Here is a 24724-nt window from a genome sequence, read left to right as displayed (position 1 = left end):
GCCAAAATCTCCCAGTGGCCATTCCAGTGTTTTCCCACTATACAACACTGCCTCCACCCAATACGGGTTCAAACCCCTCTCTCTCTCTGTTTGGGACCAATCAACTTAAGGAATCAAGAGAGAGACACTCGAGAAATCATGAAAGGAATAAAAACTGGTGACCAGCACGGTACCCCACAGGAAGTTAGGACATCTGGATTCTAGGTGACCCACGAGAGGCAGAGACACTGTGCTAGATGTTTCCTCATCTACAGATGTAATTTCCAAGGGCGTTCAAACAGTGTATGATTGTGCGTGTAAGATGATGAACAACACTAAAGAAATGACTTCAGGAAAAATATCTACCAGGCAGCCCTGTAAGTCACATCACTACATGGAAATCCCCAAACACAGCTGGGGACGTTGTATAAAGATGGTGAAGAGCGGCTCTCTCTTTCCATGAAGGCCCTCAGGCTGCACGAGCACACTGATTGGTAGGCATGTATCACTGGATGAGGAGTTAGGGGGTCTGGGTTCTGGTTCCAGCAGTGTCACTAACTGACTCAGGTTTTGTTGCTTTAATTTACTAATAATAAACACTGTAAAACAATTACATACTTTAAATGAAAGCAGGCTATGGAATTCAGTTTTCAGAACCTTTGAAGACATAAAAATTACTCTTTAGGAAAAGTTAAAATATTTTTACAAACTACTGTATAAGAGTAAAGAAATCACTGTACTCTGCTTCCCCCATGAGACTGAAGCATCACAAAATAACCACAGATAATTGGTATATCTTGGCATTGTCACATTAACCCAAGATTGCATTTACTAGTGTGGCTAAAAGTAAAGTTGAAAGATTGAATTTTGTCATCTGATTGCTAAATCACACAGTCAAATACATTTTCCGGGCAAACTTTCAAAACAGAATTTTAAAAGTTAACGATGATCTTGCAGAAAACAGCACTGAAATAGATAACTGTACCTGCTGACTCCCTTGCGTACAAATATACCCTGTTAATTTAATTCCACAGAGTGTGGTAAGTACAGTAAAAATAGATCTACAGCTTAAAATTAAATTGGCCTAGCTAAAACTTAATCATAAAAGAAAAATGGAGACTCTACCAATCCTATTACTTTTTTTTCATGTAGCAGAATAAAAGAAACAGAAGTTTCACAACATTTATGAAGTATTTAAAATCCTGTTTTTGAGAGATGAAAAATGAAAACAACAAAATACTTTCCAGGAATGTGCAATTAAGACAAATTTTTTTTTAAATGTGCATTTACGTTAACTACAATAGGGTTAATAGTCAATACACTAAATCCTACATACTCCTAGTAAGCCAAGTTTGGTTCTATTAACTGTGAAATTACTTTGCTAGACAATACCACATTTATACAAAAATGCACATTCAACTTGATTCTTGAGGATATTTGCCAAATCACTTAATACTCATGTAGAAGTATCCTGTCTTTGTTAAACCAATTTAATCTATAATCTGGGTATTCCTTTTGCTAGTATAACACTGATACTATTTGGCGTGTTTCTTAATAAGCAGTCACTTTAGAGAAGATGAAAAGAGTTGCCAATAAATATTATCTTTATTTACCTTTCCATAGTTAAATTTTCATTTGGGAGAAGCAATAAGCACAGTAGCCACCTCCCCAGGCTATAAAACATCTACGAAAACTACTAGAGATTCAGGTTTGAACTTCCTTACAGTTCTTCTGTCCAGTACGGCAACCCAACCAAGATAGTTCACATATTTAGGATTCAACTTTCCTATTATGTTTAGTGGGATAAAATAACCACTCCCTCTGTCCCCTCCAACCCAGGAGAAAAATTAAAACTATAATAAAAGCTCTTCGAGAGGAAATATAAAAAGCATGCTCTTTCTAAGTCGACATCTTGCACAAGTTTAGGGCATGGCTGACAGCTGAATCTATGAAGGAGATTAAACATAACCGTCTCAAAGAAAGAAGTTTAAATCCTGCACCCAACTACCAAGTGATGATACAAGAGACAGAAAGAAGCTATTTAATGCTTTAACTTCCTATACACATCGAGGAAGCCTTCCTAAAGCACCTTGTTTAGTAAATCCCAGGAGGACTGAGATTGAAAACGTGGCTCAGTATTTACATTCAACACGGAGACTCGCCTGGACCTTGTAGGCTATAGGCACGCATCTATCACAGGGCATTCGTTATCTGCAACCCTGGGCCACATCACATATGAAACATAGTCAGTTTCAAATAGCAACTCAACCCTGAAGGTGTTTGCCTATATCTTCTCTTTTGATATCAGAATAACATCTACAGGAAATATTTAGATAGACATTTGGTCAGCTCAAAAGTATTATACCCTTAGGTACAGTATAGGACACTCAGAAAAATAATCTCTACAGTTTTTTATTTCAATATAGAAGTAAAAACCTCCCCAATATTGATTTTAATAAGCAACTCTTCTTAATTAATCTGATTTAGAAGTTAGAGGTTTGGCCCCTTAAAATTGCTAAGAACAGCAACAAAAAAAGAACTCGATGTAGATAGCTTTTAAATGCGTAGCTTTTAGTCTGCTGAGACAGGTCCACATAGATTCATCAGTTTATAAACATAGCCAATGTGCACTTTAGTCAATTTATTACCATCTAATTTTAATGAACAGCATGTGGCTAAAATTTCATTTGACAGTATCTGTGTTTGCAATAAATTGCTGCAAGTACCTTAAGGGCCCACAGGTAAGTACTATGTAGTTCCTAAAATATTAATTTGTACACAATGGCTTATGACAGATGTAAAGGAAGGAACACATGGCACATACTTAAAAAGCTTTTTGAACAGAAAACCCGGCATTTTAAAACCTTCGTCAAATTCGGCATCACTTTCCTCAGAATCATCTTCAAGCCTCAAACTCTTCTCTTTGTCCTGCAGTCTCAGTTTATTCCATCTCCTACCGTGAAAACAAAAATTATATTTCCATTATTTTGGTTCCAAACCACGTTAAAATAGATAGTTCTAAGTAATACACAGGAAAAAACAGACAAAATAGAACAGTCTTTTAGTTTCCTGCTGCCATCATTACCCAAAACACTGATATTCAAAGGAAAAAAAAAAACCAACTGATTCTCTTTTCCTTCCTCCTCAATTCAATTCTCATTTGAATTATTATAGCTGCTCTAGAAATATTCCTGTAAGGTCTCATTTCATTATCAAAACTACTTGCTCCTCTCCTGGCATACCCTAAAGGGAAAATTTCTCTGCTAGTTCCTAAGATATATGAACTTAATTCTAGAAAAGAGTCAGTGAAAATTTCAATATAACTAAATTTATAGATACTAAACGTCATAGCTCTGAAATGACAACGTAAGAAAAAATAAATTTTATTTATAATTACTATTTCTGTGCTAAAGATATGATGGTCATAGCATAAAACAGCACAACATCTTGCACATAAAGCAAATTTTTCATCAAAATTACTATATATCAGATCCACATATTGATTACTTAATTAAGGGGAGGCATCAACAATATAAAGTACTGATAATTATACCACTGAGAAAAAAATGTGTCCACTAAATAAAACCTAAGTTATAAATTTAGCTATATGATGCTTTTCAGATACGAAATAAGATGTACATTTATATTTCAGAAGGGTGACGCCATGTATGCATAACAAAAGAAACGTCTAAAGATCTGAAAGTATTAGCAATACAGCGAGGCTGTTGGGAAGGTGCAGCCATTTAGCCAGACTGATTTTGCATCTATATAACTATAATGGACACTGGGGTCACAAGTGGGAAAAAAAAAAAGTCAACAGCCTCATATTCTAGTCACTTCCATAATAAAAGGATGGCTTTTTTCAGTATGCATGCAACTGACACTTTGAATTTCACAAAATGGTGGAAATGAAATAAAACAATAACACAGATAAATGCCTTCCAAGTAAAAAGCTCACAGGAAGGGAATGAGAACAGCAACACAATAAGAAGGCATTTCTCTGCCACTGCCTATGCAGGAGTACTAGAGAAAGTGTGAGGGAAGGTAAAGGAGAACATGGAAGGATAATACTGCACATGCTGCCCAGCTGGAGGAATGGTATGTTTTCCAGCACCAACTACCAAATCAGCACAGAGGCCAAACACAGCCCCGTGCACTAGATGCTGGAGGACCTTTAAAGCACGTCCTCTGATAAATTCTGGTCTTGTTGAAAATTTCAGCTCTTCAGAGTGAGGAAAGGAAGGGCTAGCTGAGGATCAGTAAGGAAGAATTGGTTGGTGATTTGAAACTGCTTCACAGGACACTAAGAGAAACCTATAAATAAGCAGTGCTGGTGATTTCCAGAGAACAGCCAACGAAAGAGACAGTATATGGCCAAGTCTAAGAAAACAGCTGTCACATAACCATAAGGTTTAATATGTGACAGTCTTTTTATGGGAAAAATTTAATGGCCCTTTTGTGCTTAACTTCTAAAGGTGGTCTCTTTCTCCCTTTTATTTGTATTTTTCTTCCTTAAAATCACCATGCAATTGATGAAATGAAGTACCTCTAAGTGGCTATAATAGTCTCTACTACTCTTCTGAGTTCCACATTATCTACAAATTTAGGTAAGTGTAGTGGTTCTCAACAGGGGGCAATCTGGCCATCCTCCGAGGGCAACCCCCTCACCCCCACCCCAGGGTAACTTGACAATGTCTTCAGACATAACTGGTTGTTACAACTGCTGGGGGGAGGGGAGAAACACTACAAGCATCTAGCAGGTAGAGGCTGGGATGCTGCTAAACATCCTACAATGTCCAAGACAGTCCTCCACAGCAAAATGTTATCTGGTTTCAAACGTCAATAGTGTCAAAGTTGAGAAACCCTGGTATAAAGGTAACCCTTACTATTGGAACTTAGAAACCAAAATGATGTATAAACATTTTCCTAATGCACATATCTGAACTCCTGCTTCGCACAATCTGAAATTTAGCAAGCAGGCAATTTCAGATAATGAGACAGTCCTCAGTACCCAAATTCTTACTATCAGAGCTCAGAACCAAACACCTGCATATTAAAAGATAATGGTGGGCTTCCCTGGTGGCGCAGCAGTTGAGAGTCCGCCTGCTAATGCAGGAGACGCGGGTTCGTGCCCCGGTCCGGGAAGATCCCACATGCCGTGGAGCGGCTGGGCCCGTGAGCCATGGCCGCTGGGCCTGCGCGTCCGGAGCCTGTGCTCTGCAACGGGAGAGGCCACAACAGTGAGAGGCCCACGTACCACAAAAATTAAAAAAAAAAAAAAAAAAAGATAATGGTTTTTAGAAAATTTGTGGATAATACAAATTTTGTGGAAAAATCACAAAACCTATCACAGCCACTTAAGAATATTTCATTGCAAAACTACTCAAAAATAATTTTACAGGAAGAAAAAGAAAAACAGAAGATCCTGCCTTAACAAGTTTGACACAACGAGGTCGTGAAATATCTTACATACAAGAGTACCACACATTACCCTTCATTGATAAATGACAGCTATTGCCTTAGACTTAGCCAGTTAGTCTTTGTGGCTGTTAAATTTCCCACCGCATCACTCTGTTTCAACAGATTTTCAGCTTCCTCCTCCTCCCTCCTTTCTAAAACATACAGGCATCATGTCACCACAGAACACACAGCACCTAGGAAACCACATAAGCCACTACAGAAATGACTGCATTCCAGTGCCTTCCGCTTTGTAAAGAAAGATGAAAAAAGACAAATGTTTATTCAGTTTGGCTAAGACATGACTAAAGGTGGTGGGGAAAAATCATTATCGCCTACAAGTATTTGTATCATTGTAAAGACAAATCGCCCCAGTAGAATCATATACACATATTAAAGACAGAGAGTACCAGGGTTATAAAACCACATGCATGTGTGGCTCAGGCTAAGAGATTCTCCTGGTATATCAAGCAGTAATTCCCCATGTGGTTTACAGCCAAGAGACCTGACCGTCTAACCTGCACACGCTGAAGCAGGGCAGCACCAACTGCTGGTTGACAAGAAGTACCATGTGGCACACTAGCGGGGTGGAGGAGGGCCAGATTCACCTGAACTCTGAGAGAAACAGATGCCTTTCCCATCCCAGATGCTACCAGGGTCTAAAATTGCCCTCTTTAGTGTGCTTAACTCACTGGTCCTACAGCCTGGCAGGCCAAGCGACCTGTCCAGCCAGCAGGTGTAAAGCGGGATGAATAAAGCGGGTCTGACATATGCAATGAGCACAGGCCCAAACCCTCAGACTCAGACAGTCTAGAATCAAATTCTACTGCTATGTATTAGCACTTTAGCCCTCAGCAAGCAACTTAACCTCTTTAGCATCTAAGTTTCCTCGACTCTGAGATGGGGGAACAGCAGCATCTACTTCACTGGATTTAGGGGAGAATTAAATGAGGTGCCACATATAAAGCACTTAGCACGAGCCTAGAATATAATAGGTGCTTAATGAATTAATATGTTATTATATATAATATCTACTTAATGAAATCCTCACACAACCCTGAGTGAACTATAATGTTCACTTACAGAGGAAGAAACAGAGGCAACGTATAGTCCAATACAATCTGCATGTGATAACACAACGCACCACAAACGCTTGACAGAACTCCTGAACATGTAAAAGCTATGATAGTCTGTCAAATGGATGCTCCGTAAATGACTGTGAATAGCATGATCACCATGAGTAAAGGCACCTAGTCATCAGAAGGTATCTGCTGGAATATTTCAATTTAAAAGTTCTATAACAGATTTGTAAACAGTAAATTGTCATGAAGTATGATCACGTTTAATACAACAGTAACAAAAAAATAGCTACAGAATGACCTAAAACTGGTTGGGGGCAGGTCAAAATTAAGATCTGGACCCCAGTGATCTGAAATATTAAAAATCTTAAAAATCTCGAAATGTCTACATTCTGTTGTTTCGACAAATAAGCTAGATAACAGATTTTAAACGTGTGTGTGGCAGAAATAGTCCAATATTTACATTTTTGGAAAAGAAATAACTTTTTCATGTTATCTTTCCTCTCGTTTTAAAAGAGCCACACATGTAAGAGTCACAGCTGCAGCCACATAAAACCAAGCGGGCCTGGTGTTCTCTGGCAGAGTTTCCAACTCCCCACGCGACTGCCGTAGTCAGCCCGCTGCCGACTCCGCTGGCAGCTACTCAGAAGAGAACCCAGTAATAAACATAAACTTACAATTCCAATCAGATGCAGGCAGGGCAAATGCTCCTTGGCTTTGCCACACTCACACAGGAATGAGAAATCAGCCCAGGCTGTGGGACCTGGAGCTGATACTGCAATAATGATCTGTCAGAAGCAACTCGGACCCAGGGCCAGACTGCTAGTAACGCTGCAGAGTCAGCTGAACTGCACCAGAAACATACGTCCTTCAGTTGTAACCAACTGGCACGCCTTGTCGATGGAACCCTTAGAATACACCTGAGAAGTTAATTTATTTTTGAAGGAGAATTTCCAGCATTTCAAGGATGTTCAAAATGCTGGGGCAGAAAAACACAGCTAGCTGCCACTGTGCTGAAATTCAGAGCCTCCTCTCTGTGCATGTGCATGCCCCATACTGTCCCCAACCTCCCTCCCCCACACACCTGTGGACCCTTCAGAGCTCCACCCGAGTAGCACCTCTGGAAGACGCCGTCCCTGACCGGCCAGTTAGGCGTCCCATCCTCCAGGTAGGTGCCTTCCCAGCACCACGGCACCTGAGCACACCTGACGCCTCCACTAGAACGCTAGCATCTACCAGAGTGTTAGCATCTTTTGAAATCCGTATCTGTCTCCCCCATTAGACTGGGAGCCACTTGAGGTCAGAGACTGTCTCACTCATTTTCGTATCTTTAGAGACTAGTATAATGCCCACCTCACAAGACGCTCAATAAATGCTGAGGGAACGAATGAACGAGGTTCTGAATTGGGCTAGGGATGAGGAAGACACCAGGGGTAGAGAAGCATAGCTTGAAAACGGTCAAAGTGGGTCCCTCAGAAATGGGTTCAAGAAACGACCCGTTCTACCTCCTTTATGGCCTGCCTCCTGCTGTATTTCCTACCCCTTCTACATACGTGACTTTAAAGTACTACTCCAAGCTGTAGCCACTGCCTAAATGTGGCTGGGCCCACTGCAAAGAATGAGGCCTGGCAAAGGGTGACTGCAAAGCCAGGTGTTTAATTTAGAATTTTATAAGGAGGAAAAAAAAGGAGAGGAGGGTAAGCTCACTACGTTGAATGACAAAAATGTTTTAAGTTATTTTCAAGCCCTGATGTCTGCTTTGGGGGGTTTCCCAAGGGATTCACTTTGCAACAAGACTGGTTTTTGCACACCAGCTGATTGGAAGAAATCAAGAGTCCTGAGTTTGGGTCCAAGCCTCCCTAGGACCAGGAGGGAAAGGCTGAGCAAAAGGTTCAACTTTTTATGAAAGACTTCATCTTCTAGCAGAGGAAAAAAGAAGTTTAACTAGCCCTATATTTATATTACTAGAAAGGAAATAATGTTTCTAGTGTTCCCACTTTCATCTTTTTCTTTAATCCATACATATAATAGTCACAGCTGCAACCAAATAAAATGAGGTGAGTGGGTTATTCACCGGGAGGTTTTCTAACTCCTATAGTCCCTCAGACTCCAGGGGCAGAACCCAGCAAAAATCACAGATTTAAGACACCCACTGAGAAGGGAAAACCAGATGCAGGTCCATAACTAGTCAGGGGAGGTCCGAACTTCAGAAACATCATTTAACACCACTGTATTTGTCTCCTCGACCACCCAGTGAGCCAAATAATAGGTCCTTATAGGACTAAATGAGATAATATGTATACTATACCCTTTGGAAACTATTTTTTAATACTACATACATGTCAGATACTATCTTATAATTATTGGCAGATTACACAAAAAAGTAAAATTGAGAAATTTTAGTTAATTGTAGGTTAAACCCGAATAAATAGTAACAAATGTCAAAACACTTGGAATCACAATCTTGGGCAGGCAGGAGTTAAGTGCAGCCCCCAAGTCTAGAAGGCCATCGTGCTACTGCACTTATACTATCAGTCAAGACCAAGAGTATCATGGTCACTCGAGGCACAATGTCTTACACACCTAGTACAGCAAGGAATGTGGAAACTAAGCCTTATAAGGCACAAGAGAAGCATCTGGAACACTGACCTCAGAACAGAGAAAACTGTGAGGAACCAAAGTGTAACCTTGACCTATCCACATCCAGAACCAATAAGCAGGCTGTGAGGTTGGAAGAATGCCCCCTGGGCAGATGGCTAGTGACCCCTAGTATGTTCAAAGGGGAAATAATTTTTTATTTCTCCCCAAACAATTACTGATAATGTACTTATAGTCACATAGATATTTTACCACTAAGTGGACCTTAATCATACTAATAAAAAATGTATGAGAGGTAAGAAAAGCCTAACATCAAACAAAACTAAGTTTATAACAGCTAATGAGTTGCCTATGCATATTACATACAATTGTTAAAGTGCTTTTTACCTTGGAAGAACGTCACATCTTCATACATATCAATATTTATATAAGCTTTTCCTTACGATTCTCACAGACCCTCTTACTGGCTTGACGGAATCTTGGTAGTAAATGTTTTACCTAGTGGGCATGCAAATAACAAGAGTAGCTAATATCTGTTGAGTGTCTGACATTTGCCAAATATCTTAGATGTATTACCTTTTGTAATCCTCATATCACCCTTGAAGAAGGTACTGCTAAGATCCCCATATACAAATGGGGAGATATACAAGACCTCATAGTTTTAGGGGAGACTGGCATTCTGACGCCATGGCCTGTGATTTCTACCCACTATGCCATATATTACCTCCTTAAGTAACACTGGCTAGCTCTGGACAAGCTGTGTTTTGAAATTATATATACATGCATATTATGTATACATTTTTTAAATTTAGAGGCAGAAAACAAACTCTAAGTAATAATAACAACTAATAGCTACCGATGCTCACTGTGTGCTGGGCACTGTTTTAAGTATTTATATGTATTACATAATTTAATCCTTACAACCCTATGTGACAGATATTATTCTTAATCCCTTTTTCACAATTAAAGAAAGGTAGGCAGGGACAGGTAAAGCAGCCTGTTCAAGATCACTAGTGTGAAGATTCTAACCCAGAGTCTGTGCTCCTAACCGTTGCATAATCTTGCCTCTCAAAAAGTATTTTCAAACTTCCGAAATTCACCCCCTTTCTCATAGTACCAGCCAAAAGGTCAATAATCACCTCTTTAAATGCTATACAATGAAAATGAAATGCTACACAAAAAAATGAAAACAACTGTATAAGAGCAAATCAAATTCTAAAACTTCAATTCAAATGTCTCAAAAAACATCAGTGCTAAAAGTTTGAGGAGAGGAAAGATGGTCTTCGTTTTTGTATAATAACATGATTCCTTCCCCACCTCGCTACTGTGCAGAGTCAGTCAAAACTCACTCTTCACTGGACACCTGCCAACTTTTCCAAGTAACAGTAAAATCAGCTTAGTAATTCTTTTGACTACAGGTAATCTGGGCTGAACAAACACATAAGATACACTTAATACCAGACAAACCGATATACAGGCATACCTTGGAGATATCACAGGTTTGGTTCCAGACCACCGCAACAAAGCAAATATTGCAATAAAGCTAGTCACATGAATTTTGTGGTTTCTCAGTACATATAAAAGTTATGTTTACACTATACTGTAGTCTATTAAGTGTGCGACAGCATTATGTCTAAAAGAACAATGTACATATCTTAATTAAAAAATGGTTAGCCAAAAAATTGCTAACCATCATCTGAGCCTTCAGTGAGTCATAGCAGTAATGTCAAAGATCACTGATCACAGATCACCATAACAAATATAATAATGAAAAAGTCTGAAATACTGTGAGAATTACAAATGTGACACAGAGATATGAAGTGAGCAAATGTTATTGGAAAAATGGCAATGATAGACTTGCTTAAGGCAAGGTGTCACACACCTTCGATTTGTAGAAAGCACAGTTATCTGTAAGCACAATAAAATGCAATACAAGGAGGTATCACCTATACTCAAATGCCTACACCAACCTACAAAAAAGGCAAAATATACCTATTAATGGGAATTATCAAATATTAGTAGCCCGAGATTATATATTAATAAAATGAACATGCCCTCTCCAAAATTTCAAGGAAGTCATGTATTTTGCTGCTTGAAATTTACAACTGACCTTATTGCTCTGTTTTCATTTTTACATTGCAAGAGCCACCAAGATCTGTAGTGATTGTGAGGGAAAAGTCACACATCATACAGTTAAATCATTTCTAATATAGGGTGAAATTTCAATCTCAGGATCATTCTCCACTTATTGCAATATCCATGAAAAAATTCTACAACAGAAGCACAGTGAGTACAATTTGATTTTTTAAAAATATACTCAAGGTATCTAGCTGGGTATTTAATATAGTTTGCATTTCTGTAGTGCAATAGGTTTTCTATTTCAGACAGCTAAGAATTCCTTACAGATTAGTCTAATTTGCTAAATTGAGATACTCAGTGTTTTACTTTTCTTATCTGCCTTTTTATGGTCTATCTGGTGGACTTAATTGGCACATCTGAGCAGATGAAATACTCTCAGTTAGGAGTCCAGATCTCACAGAGTAAATTAAGACCGATGCAGACAATTATGCACTGGAGCTGAGGATGAGAGGTGTGTGCAGAGCACGGAGCAGAATTAGTCTTCATTTGTATCTTAGCTTCATCATTTAAAAGAAGCCAGGATGCTCTCTAAGAAAAGTCCTTAAGGGAGTTAACTTTTTCTTCTCTCTTTAAAATAGAGTCCTAGAAGAAGAAAAGAACACAAGTTTATTTCTTTTCTTTTCTTTTTTTTTTTTTTTTGTACGTGGGCCTCTCACTGTTGTGGCCTCTCCCGTTGCGGAGCACAGGCTCCGGACGCACAGAATCAGCGGCCATGGCTCACGGGCCTAGCTGCTCCGCGGCCTGTGGGATCTTCCTGGACTGGGGCACGAACCCATGTCCCCTGTATTGGCAGGCGGACTCTCAACCACTGCCCCACCAGGAAAGCCCACAAGTTTATTTCTTGAGAAAGAAATCAACTCCCAGAAACTGATGACAAGAACAATCTTCAAATAATTATACTTAGTTTCTGGGTCAAATCTAGATTAAATTTTTACCAAATTCAGATTTTTAGAGACCAAATGATCTGCGTTTTTGTTTTTACTTTACAGGTACAAGCAAATCAAGCTCTACACTGTATCAATAATTTGGCTTTTGCCTAAGTGTGACCTGAATCCATGTGCAGCACAAACAAAGATGCAACTGAAGGATAAACATGGGACAACTGCACTGCAAAGGGACTGGCTCTAGGCAAAAGGAAGAGGAAGAAGCTCGGTGAAGACAATAAAATGGAGACAGAGCAGCTGAGACTGTGGTTCTAGGACGCATGGCCTTTAGCGCCACTTCAAGCAAAGGAATGGGGCCTGCAAGTGTGGGCTTGGTCCTCATCAAGCAACGGGAGAAAGTGATCACTGAGGCCATGCTTTCTGAGCCCACCACACCAGTCCACACTGACAGACCACTTCCTCCTGACCCAAACCACCGGCCTCTCCACTTGCTGCTATCCTGGGCAAATGACTTCAGCTTTCTCGGCTCAGGTTCCTATCTCCTAGGGCGCTGTGAGGACTAAGCCAATAGATCCACATAAAGTGAAGCACTGCCAAGTGGTAAGCATTCACTAATGTCAGCTATCTTAGTTCTCATAACAACCTCCTCCTCCCCCACGGATACCACCCTTGCTCAGGGCCTCCAAATTTCAAATCCAAGAGACTATTTTCAACATTTATCCTCCTCAGCTTTACTCATTTTGGCATCTGAAAATACCGACAGCCTTCCCCTCCTAGAACTATGCATCTATACAGCTAAACCCCCCAAACCAGGATCCAACTCACCCCTGGCCACAGAAGCCACAATGCTCAAGGGAGAGGGTGATGAAGATACCATTTTCCCAGATGATTAAGCCTTACGGAGGCTTAGAAGATACTCTGTAAGATTTACACAATGAATGGAGCCATCTGACCTTTTTAAACTCAAAGTTATTCATGGTAAATAAAGTTCAAAATGGGGCAAAAGAAAAGAAAAACCGATAACAACAAAACTGTATTAAAAGCCAGTTACATCAACTGGTGTCATGACTACAGACGCGGGTTACACCACACCATGAGGCAAATGCTATGCCCATCCACACCAGATCAGTCAAGTTTTCTAGAGTCCCTAGTAATCTCCCCAAATCTTCACCCAGCTGACTTGGGTCTGGGGTTTGGTCTCCAGCCCAGGGAGGTAGGGGCAGCTATGTCCTGATTCTTGGCACCACCGTGTGGCCACACATAGGTACTGCCCATTCCACCCAATTCCACAAATGAAAGGAAACCGCTGTTTACACAACCCGGTCCTGGCTTCAAATCCCAGCTCTTAACCAGTGACATCATGGGCAAACTGATCACCCTGAAAGGGCCAAGATAAAGTGTTTGTGCAGCTTACTATAATTAGAACGACTGAAAATATATATGCATAGGATCAAAGGCTGGAATGAAATATAGAAAAATAAAAAAATAGAGGTATAGGTAGTTTTTTCTATCTTATCACAATTTCACTATAAAAAAACAAGGAATTATCAAAAGCGAAAGGTCAGGGGCAGGGTATGGGAAGCCTTCAAACTATCCGGAGGTACCAATTCAAATCCATTTCAGGCTGTGATCTCAGCAGCTTGGCTCGAAGTACCAGATAATCTGAGGAGACCCAGGCACCACCTACTGAAGAGTCTAGTCTGTTTCTAAATTCTACTGTTCCACTGATTGAGGATGGGGGTGGTGGTGATTTATTCCAGCAGCAATACCAAGCTAACTTCGGGCTAGAGTTGAGCATTACATCCTCAAACCCCAACATCCTTACCAACAATTCTTTCCAACCTCCTCAAAGGTTTCCTAAATGGGAACATCGTAAGGGCCTCTGATAATGAAGAATGCTACCATCCTCATCTCAGAATTAGTGGGAGCTCAAAGCCCAGGTGCAGTGCCCAGCTCCTGCTGCACCAGGCTAAGCCCTAAAGGTGCTCCCCTGGGGATTCTCAAGCACACACTCTGATAAGAACCTGATGAACTATTATATACAGCACTGAGCTGAATAAACTGACCCCAAAGCTCCCCCCCAGGCCCTCTCCTATGTAAACACAATTGTGAAGGGTACATAAAAGTTTAGAGAAAATGATATACAAACTCAATCTGCCAAAACTTATAGCCTCAGAAAGGAAAAGAATATATAAAGTCCACTTATATATACCAAAGTAGTTCCCAAACTTGCCAGTGCATCAGAAATCACCTGGGAAAGCCTTTTTAAATTACCACCTGGTAGACCCACGTACACTTTTTGAATCAGCACCTCCAATGGTGGAGCTCCCAGTGATTCTGCAGGATCAGCCCATGGGCTGGGAATCTTTGCCTTAGTCTATGCTCATTGCCAAGGAAATACAGCTGTTAGGTTAGCAACTTAAGCAATAATGGCTGGCAAATGGAAATAGAAAGGAGAGATTCAGAGTATAGGTTTAAGTCAAATTATAAACGTTCTCCCTAGTCATGCCAGCAGGAGACAGACCTTATTTGGAAGTGCATCCTCTCACTCGGGGTGTCAACAGACCTACACTCTAAGTCTGACCCAAGCAGTACGTCCACTGCTGGGGAAAGAGGCAAGAGTTGGTGACATTTTTGTTTGTTATATCTCACTGTTGGCAAACAGTTGGCATGTTGCTTGCTTCCCCATTGTCCCCGTGCCAAGGTAGACATCACCAACAGATTGTGGCACTCTTTCCCAGGGAAGCCAAACAGGCCTCAGTCTCCCCCAAACAGATTATCACTGCCAAAGTTGGGAGCTGGCTGGCAAAGGCAAGGGCTTGTGCCTTCCCTGTCCTGAAGTGGCAGCTTAGCAACCGGACTTCTCTGCAGACCACGGCCACCACGCCAACACCCAAAGCAATCCAAACGAGATCCTTGAGGAAACAACGTGCCCCCAAAGCAATGCAGTGATGCACCTGAAGTTCGGGGGTAAATGTGGCAAGTTTTTAACCTGCATCCTCAGGTCCATATCAACATATCTGAATGACCCAACAGACCAGGCCCAGTGCTGGGATGAACCTCCTCCACAAAACCTTCCCCAAATACCTTAGTCTGATTTCATTATGCCCTGCACACTGGTTAGGTCCCATCTGTGCCCACGTCCCCTAAAAGACTGCAGATTCCTCACAGGAACCCCCAGACGCCAGTCCTAGAACGGAGATGTGCATTCATGCAGTGAGAGCAAAGATGAAGCAATGGAGTTGACCTCACATCTCAATTGGAAAATGAACCAACTACACTGAGGGTACCAGGATTGCAGATCTGTGATCACCTGGTGGGGAAAGGTGCACGTATGAAATGTGTGGTCTTCTAGGCCACTCTGGGCTCACCAGGGACACATATCACCCAACACTGAACGTGTGTTATTTCTGTAAAGTGTTTGGCACCTGGAGCTCCCAGACCCTAGCTTTCTAAAGCAGCAATAGATTTTAAGGAAGACCTCACAACTGAGAGCCATACCCTAATGGAAACGTGAGTACCCCAAAATTAAAATAAAAAATAATGGATGCTTTGTAAGATCTGTTAGCATTGACGTGAATAAGAAACGACAGAATATTTGCTTCTAAGAAGTGGCCCATCCATCACGGTACATTATCAAAGGTATGAAAATCAGGGAACACCATTGAGGAGACAGCCTCCAAATGCAACAGAACAGAGAAGAAAGCAGGATAAAGATGTTGGAAAGGCAAAATACACAGACATTTTATAAGATGGTTAAAACTTCCAAGACTGATCTGAGGTCTTGGGCTAAGTCAGAGAAAGCAGGATCAACTACTATCCAGATGCAGAAAAGGTTAAGCTGTAGAAAAGGCCCGGCAGGAAATTCCCACTGAGCGTCAGCTAAAACTAAAGACACCTAGTTAGGACTAATCTAGAGCTAATGAAAGACCTAAGACTCTCCAAGTTGAGAGAATAAAAGGGGTGAGATGTCTAGGAGTCACCCACTTTCACTTCTAAGGGTTCAAAACAGCATTATAATTAACAGGGCTATAACCAACACATATTTAAGTCCAAAAGGTATCTACCTTGGGTACATATTCCTAAATTCTAACCATTAGGAAAAACTCATTTTCTATGTTGTAAACTATATGGGGCTTCATTCTTCTCATCCATCAACAAACCACTGCTAAGATAAGAAATCCTAGTGTTTTTCTCCACTCAAGGGGATACCATTACAATTTCATTCTGTCTACAAAGATCAACAAGAAGAAATAACAAAGTATAGAGTGACTGGCAGTTCTAAATTATTCTTAATATGCTTCTCAATCCTGAGCATTTTCTTTTCTTTTAACATCCCCCAATCCAAAGGGTATCAAAGGAGATGGAGTATAAACATTTCAATGTGGATATCTGCAGTTTAACAATTATCTACCTTAATAACTGTAGCTATAAAATTTTAAGAGCTATAGTATTTTGGTGGCAATTAGAGTTATTGATATTTCTGAAATTCATTTGTGATTTTACTATAACTTGAGCAAAAAACTGGCTTTTAATATGGCTTTGGAAATAACAGTTTTACAATCTTAACATCATTAAGAAAAACTTATTGCCGTGAATTTAAACTAAACCTGTATTTAAAATTCAATCAAAATAATTGCTCTTGATCAAAATACTGGTATACTTAAAATATATTTAATATTGACTCAATTTAATGGGAAGAATACTCACTCCACTTATAATCAATACGTTGAGATTAACACTTTTATTAATTCTCTACAATAGTTAAGAAAAAGACTGATGCCACTCACTGTTCAGACAACTTTACAGATATCAAATTTCCAAGTTACAATGAGAAATGACAAACATTAAGCCACTCCTCAACTCTGTCTTGCTGCATAAGGTACTACCACAGTGAGAGTGTAACAGCTCTCTTAAAGACCTGGACTTAGGTTGCAGGTACTCAAATCATCGGTGAAAAGAACTATGCTGCATCTACTTCTAAAAGGATGTATGTGGCAGTCTGGATGTAGGGCGTCAGCAGTTCTAAATAACAGAAGAAAAGAATATCAGGTCAATCTTCATTCGCAAAGGCCAGTGGAAAGCTACAAGAATTATAATAAACTAGGTCTCCCTACACTGAGAAACAAGAAAAAACCGTTGAGGACTGGGGAGAAAAGCCACCCCGGGAGCAAGTATTAAAAAAGTAATCTGTTAAGCAGATTCCTGCATCCCTTTGAGTCTCGCGGCACTCTTAATGAGCTAAGGCGTGAGACCCGAGTTGCACAACGTCATGCTCCGTGGGATACGATGGAGACTGCAGCACACACACCGGTTTTCTTGACTCAGAAAACGTGTGGCAACATGCAGTGCAGACTCCACAAACAAACGTGTTCACCTTCCTTTTGCTTACTTACATCAGACACTGACAAATTCACGGAAATAAGAAGCCAAAGTTAGTCTCTAGCATAAAAAAAGACAGGGCACAGGAAGGGTATGCTGGGCATAGGAAGCCCATTTCTGGCACGGTATTGTTGAAATTCTGTAGAGAACTACTGTTTCAAGACAAGGAAGGAGGGATTTAGGAAAGCAAGCTTATTCTTTCATACACTAAAACTTAAATTTCAGCTCTTTTTTGAAGGAAAGTCTCCTAAAATTACTTTCACCCAACATACACTACACAAGCCAACCTCCTCCTGCCCCTGCCCCTTGTGCGAGGGCACCCACTCTCCGTGTGAAGCCACACAGCTCCTGCTTTAGTCCCAGGCATGCCTCTTGCCCAGCCCTCCCCCTAAGCTTTTCTTCTTAGACTTGCCCTCAAATCTCAATGAAGACCCCGAAGTAGAAGCATCTTGGGTCAGCTCCATCAAGGACTCAGGGGCTCTGATGGTTCTAGCAGGCTAAGGTTGCAGGAAGTCCAACCTTTGGATGAATGGAGGTCTAATATATTACGCTAGACTAGAACTCTTATTTATTAATAAACCTACCACCTATGATAAAGCAAGCAGTACAATCCCTGGAGACTGACCTTAACCGCTGCTTATAATAATCTTCATCTCCATCATCTCGGCATCTCACTACTTTCCGACCTCCTCCTCCTCCTCCTGCGGCTTCACCGTCTTCCCCAGAACTTTGAAAGAAGTCATCATCAATCTCCTGCACTGTGACTTTCTTCTGCCGTCTCTGGCGATGGAGCACCCGTCTCCGATCACAGTTGCTGCCTTCCCCGAACAGGTCAGCCCCTGCCGCCTCGTCCTGCTCCTCCTCCGTGGGCAAGTACTCGGACACTTCACCTTCAGAGTCTCCCTCTGCCTTTGGCCTCACACCACACTCCAAGGATTTCTTCCCCTTTAGCAATCCCACCTGCCCCTGGAACTGCAGAGCCCTCTTCTGGAGTTTCTTGATGTGTTTTTTCAAGCGCTTATCTGTTTTTGAGAGAACTTTGCCTCTCTTGTCTGGTTTGTTTTCATTGAGTGTTGAGCTCAGCTCAGAAGTGACCGAGGCCGGGGCTTTTTTAGTTGCTCTTTTATTACAAGCTTGCTTCTTTCTTTCAAACGACAGTTTTGCTTGATCTGCCAAATACTTTTCAAAACCTGATGCTTCGTTGAGCATTAGTTTTCTGGGCTTTTTCTCCTGCTTCTGAGGGATCTGGGTACCAAAAGGTGTCATCTGACCAGTGCGGACGAGCTCTTCCCAAGCAGTCTCCTGAGCAGGCATGAGCATGCTGCCGAGGCAGGACGGCCCTGCTTCTGAAAGAGGGATGACAACACGTTGGGCACTAGCACAAAACTTTCCAGGAGAACAATGGGTATGTGCACTACTCAATACATAAATTTAAAAAAAGAAAAAAAATCACTGACGTACTAAAGTAGATAACGTACTAAAAACAGAGTGAAATTTACTATAGCATTCATGCCACATTTAGTATACTCCTATTCAAAAAGGTAACTTCTCAATAACTTTTCCCAAAATACTGCACTATCAATATACTTTCTGTGCATCCAAAGACAGACCCAGTCATATGTAACATACAGAGAGAGAAATTTTACCATGTTTCCTTATCAACTGCCCTTGAGGAAGCAATCTCCCAAGCTTCCATGTCACTGCTAATACCAGCATTCAGATGGACTTAAATACAAGAGACAGCAGAACTGAAAACAGACATCTAAAGAATCAGCATATGCACCTAAATTGGTAAAACATAATGTGCCTCTGCACTGCCCAACAGGAGAGCCACCATATGGCTACTTAAATTTACGTTGAAAATTCATTCTCTCAGTGGTACTGGCCATATTTCAAGCACTCAATAGCCACATGTGGCTACAGGCTACCATAATGGATGACAGACAGCATTTCCACTATTGCAAAAAGGTCCAATAAACAGCACCGTGTTAGATGTGTGAAGTTAACTGACGAAGGGATGAACTAAAGTTGGAAGTTATACCATATAGAAAGCCACCCAGAAATCATCCCTCTTTCATTAGTTGAAATTAATCTCTAGCAAAACTACTTTACCCATAGCCAAAATACCAAAAGAAGTAAAGGCTTAATAGGAAGGAATCCATATCCTGAAATTTGTATTTCTTGTAGGCCAATAATAGCACAGTGCAGTTTTTCATTAAATGTGCACTGAAGAAAAACATACATCAGAAAGTGCACAGCGCTTCCCTGGTGGCACAGTGGTTAAGAATCTGCCTGCCAATGCAGGGTACACGGGTTCGAGCCCTGGTCCGGGAAGATCCCACTTGCCGCGGAGCAACTAAGCCCGTGCACCACAACTACTGAGCCTGTGCTCTAGAGCCCATGAGCCACAACTGCTGAGCCTGAGTGCCACACCTACTGAAGCCCACGTGCCTAGAGCCCGTGCTCTGCAACAAGAGAAGCCAATGCAATGAGAAGCCCGCGCACCGCAGGGAAGAGTAGCCCCCGCTCGCAGCAACTAGAGAATGCCCGCACACAGCAATGAAGACGCAACGCGGCCAAAAATAAATTAATTAATTAAAAAATTAAAAAAAAAAAAAAAAGAAAGAAAGAAAGAAAGGGCACAAATCCTAAGTGTACAGCTCAGTGAATTTTCAGAAAAAAAAAACAAACCCATAACACCAGCATCCAGATCAGGAAGCATAAATTCCTAGGACTCCCAGATATGCCCTTCATGGTGCCTCCCAGCTTCTACCCCACAAGGTACTGCCCGACCTATTAACACTGTAGATAAGTTGTACCTGGGTTTCAACTTAATGGAAATGGGAATGTCTGTACTTGTATCTGGTTTCTTTTGTTCAACATTATGCTTGTGTGAGTCACACTTACTACTGAATATAACTGCAGTCTGTTGATTCTCATTGCTGTTAGTATTCTATTATAACTCTACTACAATTTTTCCATTCTAGTGTTACTGGACATTTGGGTAGTTTCCAGGTTTGGGCTACTAGGAATAATGTTGCTATGAGTATTCCAGTACACATTATTTGGTAATGTATGTATATAATTCTTTGGGTATATTAAGCTTTAGTAGACACCACCAAACAGATTTCCAAAGTGGTCCTATCAATTTTAAGTTCCACCAACAGTGTTTGAGAGTTTCAACTGGTCCACATTCTTGCCATTCCACTTTAGCTATGCTGGTAGGCATGTAGTAGTACCACTTTGTGGCTGTAATTTGTATTTCCCTAGTGACTAATCAACTAGGGAATCTTTACATAAGATCTGTTGATCTTTTGGGTAGCATATTGTGAAGAAAATGTTCAAATCTTTTGCCCATTTTTCTCATATGTGGTCTGTCTTTAAGAGAAAAAAAAAAAGATTTCTAGGGTTCACACATTCTGGACTCAAGTCCCTGGACTGATACAGATACTGCAAACATCTTTTCCCATTCTGCAGCTTGCCATTTCACTCTCTTAAATGCTATCTTTCAGCAATCATAAGATCTTAGTTGTAACATAGTTCATTTATCAAATCTTTACAGTGAGCGTTTTTGTGGCTTGTTAAATCTTTGCCCCAAGATCATGAAAATGTTTTCCTATGTTATATCCTAAAAGCTTTGTTTTACCCTTAACGTTGACATCTACAATCCATTTGGAATTTATTTTTGTACACTGTATAATGGGCCAATATTCACTTTATCTTCATGTGGATTAACCCAGCACACTTAGTGAAAAGACGATTCTTCTCCACAGCACTGTACTGCCACATCTGTCATAAATTAAGTGACCACATATGGGTGGATCTGTTTGCTGGACACTCTACTCTGTCCCATTGGTGTATTTGTCTATCCTTATACCACTACAGTGTCTTAATTACTATAGGTTAGCAATAAGTCTGGATATTTTGTTCTTCTTCAAGATTGACGTGGCCATTCTTGACCCAATGCATGTTTATATAAATTTTAGAATCAGGTGGTTAGTGCCACCCACCCTCAGCCTACTCTTCCTACTCTACACCCTCTCCCTCAAAAAACTCCCTGAAATTTATATTGGGGTTGCACTGAAACTATAAGTGGATAGAACTGACATCATTACAATACTGTATCTTCCAATCTATGACCATGGTGTATCTCCCCATTTATTTGCCTTCTTTAATTTTTCAATGACATTTTGTAGTTTTTAACATAGAGAGCGCTGAAGAAAACTACCTTTTTTACTAAGAGTTATTTCCAGGTATTTGATTTTGATCGTAATTGCCATCTTTATTAAATTTTATTTTTGCTTTTGCTCATTATGTAGAAATATGACTGATTTTTATATACTGACCTTGTATCCAATGACACTGCTAAATTCACATGGTAATTCCAATAGACTGCCCACTGATTCTTTCGGATTTTTGATATGACCAATCGCATATGCTGTAAATAATGATGGTTTTATTTCTCTTCTTACATTACTACACTATCCAGTACAATGCTGAACAGGAAAGGTGATAGCAAGCACCTCATCTCATCCCAGATCAGAGGAGCAAAGCCAACTGTTGCAAAGTTTATCCCACCTAATTCCAGGGAAGGATTCTTTAATCAGATAATCCCCACAACAATTAGGAAACGGATCACTATGTGGAGACCAGGGGAAAGGAAATCTCAGGGAAGCATGTGAGCAAAGAAATGAAGGTCTACTATGCTATGCCCATCTCAAAGCAGACTTGGAAAAGTTAAAGAATGTAGCCAAGGTCTATACCTGGGCAATACAGAGCTGGGGTACACAAAGCCTAGACACTCTGTTCTCCTGCCCCACCAAACAGGGCAGAGCACCACAGAGAAGGAAGGTATCCCAGAAGGGATGGAGGAGGAAGGGTTATAAGAGAGACCAGGAGTCTGAAGTGTTAGCTGGAGCCCCACTGGAGAGGCATAATAGGAACCAGGAGTTCAGAAAAAGGGCAAGGCCATAGGTCTACAGATTTATAAGATACTAGAACCTAGGTGGCCACAAAAGCCATAGGGAATGGATGAGATTATTTGGGGAGAGGTAGTATAAGAAGAAGGCGGGGCTTCCCTGGTGGCGCAGTGGTTGAGAATCGGCCTGCTAATGCAGGGGACATGGGTCCGAGCCCTGATCTGGGAGGATCCCACATGCCACAGAGCAACTAGGCCTGTGAGCCACAACTACTGAGCCTGTGCGTCTGGAGCCTGTGCTCCACAACAAGAGAGGCCACGATAGTGAGAGGCCCACGCACCGCGATAAAGAGTGGCTCCTGCTTGTCACAACTAGACAAAGCCCTCGCACAGAAACGAAGACCCAACACAGCATAAATAAATAAATTAAAAAAAAAAAAAAAAAAAGGCGGCGGCTCAGGGCTTCCCTGGTGGCACAGTGGTATAGAATCTACCTGCCAATACAAGGGACATGGGTTCGATCCCTGGTCCAGGAAGATCCCACATGCTGTGGAGCAAATAAGCCCGTGCGCCACAACTACTGAAGCCCACGCACCCTAGAGCCCATGCTCCGTAACGAGAAGCCACCGCAATGAGAAGCCCACACACCACAATGAAGACTCAATGCAGCCAAAAATAAATAAATAAATAAATAAATAAATTTATAAAAAAGAAGAAGAGGGCTCAGCAAGAAATTCTGAGAATAATCAACATTTAAGATAAGCCTAGAAAAGCTGGTCAAAAAAAACTAAACAGAAATGGTCAGAAGGCTAAAAGGAAAACCAGAAGAGAGACATGGATCCTGGAAGGCAGGGAAGTATCAGCTGCTACAGACAGGCCAAGTGGAGTTTTTGGATGGGGGAAGTAACAATTAATCCTGGGCCAAGTTTTACCAAATAAATAATACGTAGCAAAAGACAGCAGCAAGTTCTAGTCAGCCAGACCAGGACAATAGATTTTTTACCAATGAGAAATATAGCATATCGGCAGCAGAAAGCACTCCTCATAGGCCCAATGGATTCTGCGAGACGTTAATAGCACATCTAATATTATTTTTTTCCAATGCCTCAATTAATTCTCACAATTCTCTTGTCTTACTGAATAGACTTCTGGAATTAGGAGAAAATATTTGCCTGAAGGGTTTAAATCTATACTTCAACTAGTAAATAACTGAACAGCTACCAAAAATTTCTAAACACACATGCACACACACTGACTACAAAGATATTTCGTTTCAGAGCTTATGCATCTTCCCAAAACGTTTCCCAAAAGATGCCCATCCAGGTCAGTGATATAAACAAAATCATGGCCATGGATTAAATAACCTGAATTAAGATGCCCTTTCTTGAACAACAGAATTGATGCTTGGAAAGCCTGCCAAATATGTCCCCAAAAGATATTTAAAAGAAATTCTATGAATGTTGATGGATGATGCTTGGTCAACAAAACGTAATTCAATCAAGATGTTGGGTGTCTATGAAATCAATTATAAAAGAATGTTAAAATTTCTAATTTATTAGACATAATACTAAATGTGCACCAGAAGCCTCCATTAAACTAAGTTAAAAATTTACTTTCTTTCTCTGAAACCCCATAAGACTTAAAATACATTTGGTTCTACAGGTGTGGAGAATAAAATTTTCCTGTATCTCTTTTGTCACTAAGTAAACAAATGTATTTTTCCCAACACCCAGGCCAGAACCGAACAGACACCCTCCACTGACGAGAGGCATCAGGCATCAATTTGAGAACAGAGACACTGTCCCCAGTATCCTCACCTGCATCCTCCTCCTCCAGACTGGCATGATCTAGTTCAACTTTTACCTCTGCTCCCCCAAGGATAGCCTGGAGACGTTTTTGTTTTGCTGTGATCTTCTTCAGCTGTTGTTCCTTAATTGGTAGATATTGAATACAAAAAACAGCAATGAAGTGATTAAATGTTAAATACAAAAGACAGCGTAACAAAATTTTAAAAACTTTAATCAAGAGCAAAATAAAAATAAAACAGAACTACCATATATTACTATTACTACAGAAAACCTTATTTGAATAACTGCCACTTTTCTAGCAGAAAGGAGCCCTCAAAGCATGTCCATCGGGCAGCATCCCTGTCCCCACCCACTCTCCTGACTGGGCGGTACAGCTCTCTACTTGCCTGAGCAGCTAAGTTCACGTGCTCTGACTCTCCACTGACTTGGGAGGTGGAACTGCTCTACATGGTTTCCCCATTACACACTGGGTAAATCACT

The 24724-nt window shown here is 40.8% G+C and overlaps 1 protein-coding gene across 2 annotated transcripts in view; it reads right to left on the bottom strand.

The window, feature by feature from the left end:
* The window catches only part of ERCC6 (ERCC excision repair 6, chromatin remodeling factor), a 73694-nt gene that overhangs the window by 39804 nt on the left and 9166 nt on the right, over positions 1-24724 (bottom strand). For both annotated transcript variants that reach the window (XM_059052581.2, XM_059052582.2), the window contains exons 4-6: positions 24254-24365; positions 18144-18864; positions 2804-2932 (exon numbers count right to left, since the gene is read on the bottom strand). In XM_059052581.2, the coding sequence (XP_058908564.1) occupies positions 2804-2932; positions 18144-18864; positions 24254-24365 (962 nt within the window). The remainder of the gene's footprint in view (positions 1-2803; positions 2933-18143; positions 18865-24253; positions 24366-24724) is intronic.

The sequence above is a fragment of the Kogia breviceps genome, chromosome 2 (genome assembly GCF_026419965.1).
Source record: "Kogia breviceps isolate mKogBre1 chromosome 2, mKogBre1 haplotype 1, whole genome shotgun sequence".
Taxonomy (NCBI): domain Eukaryota; kingdom Metazoa; phylum Chordata; class Mammalia; order Artiodactyla; family Physeteridae; genus Kogia; species Kogia breviceps.
This window is presented reverse-complemented; position numbering and strand designations above follow the sequence as displayed.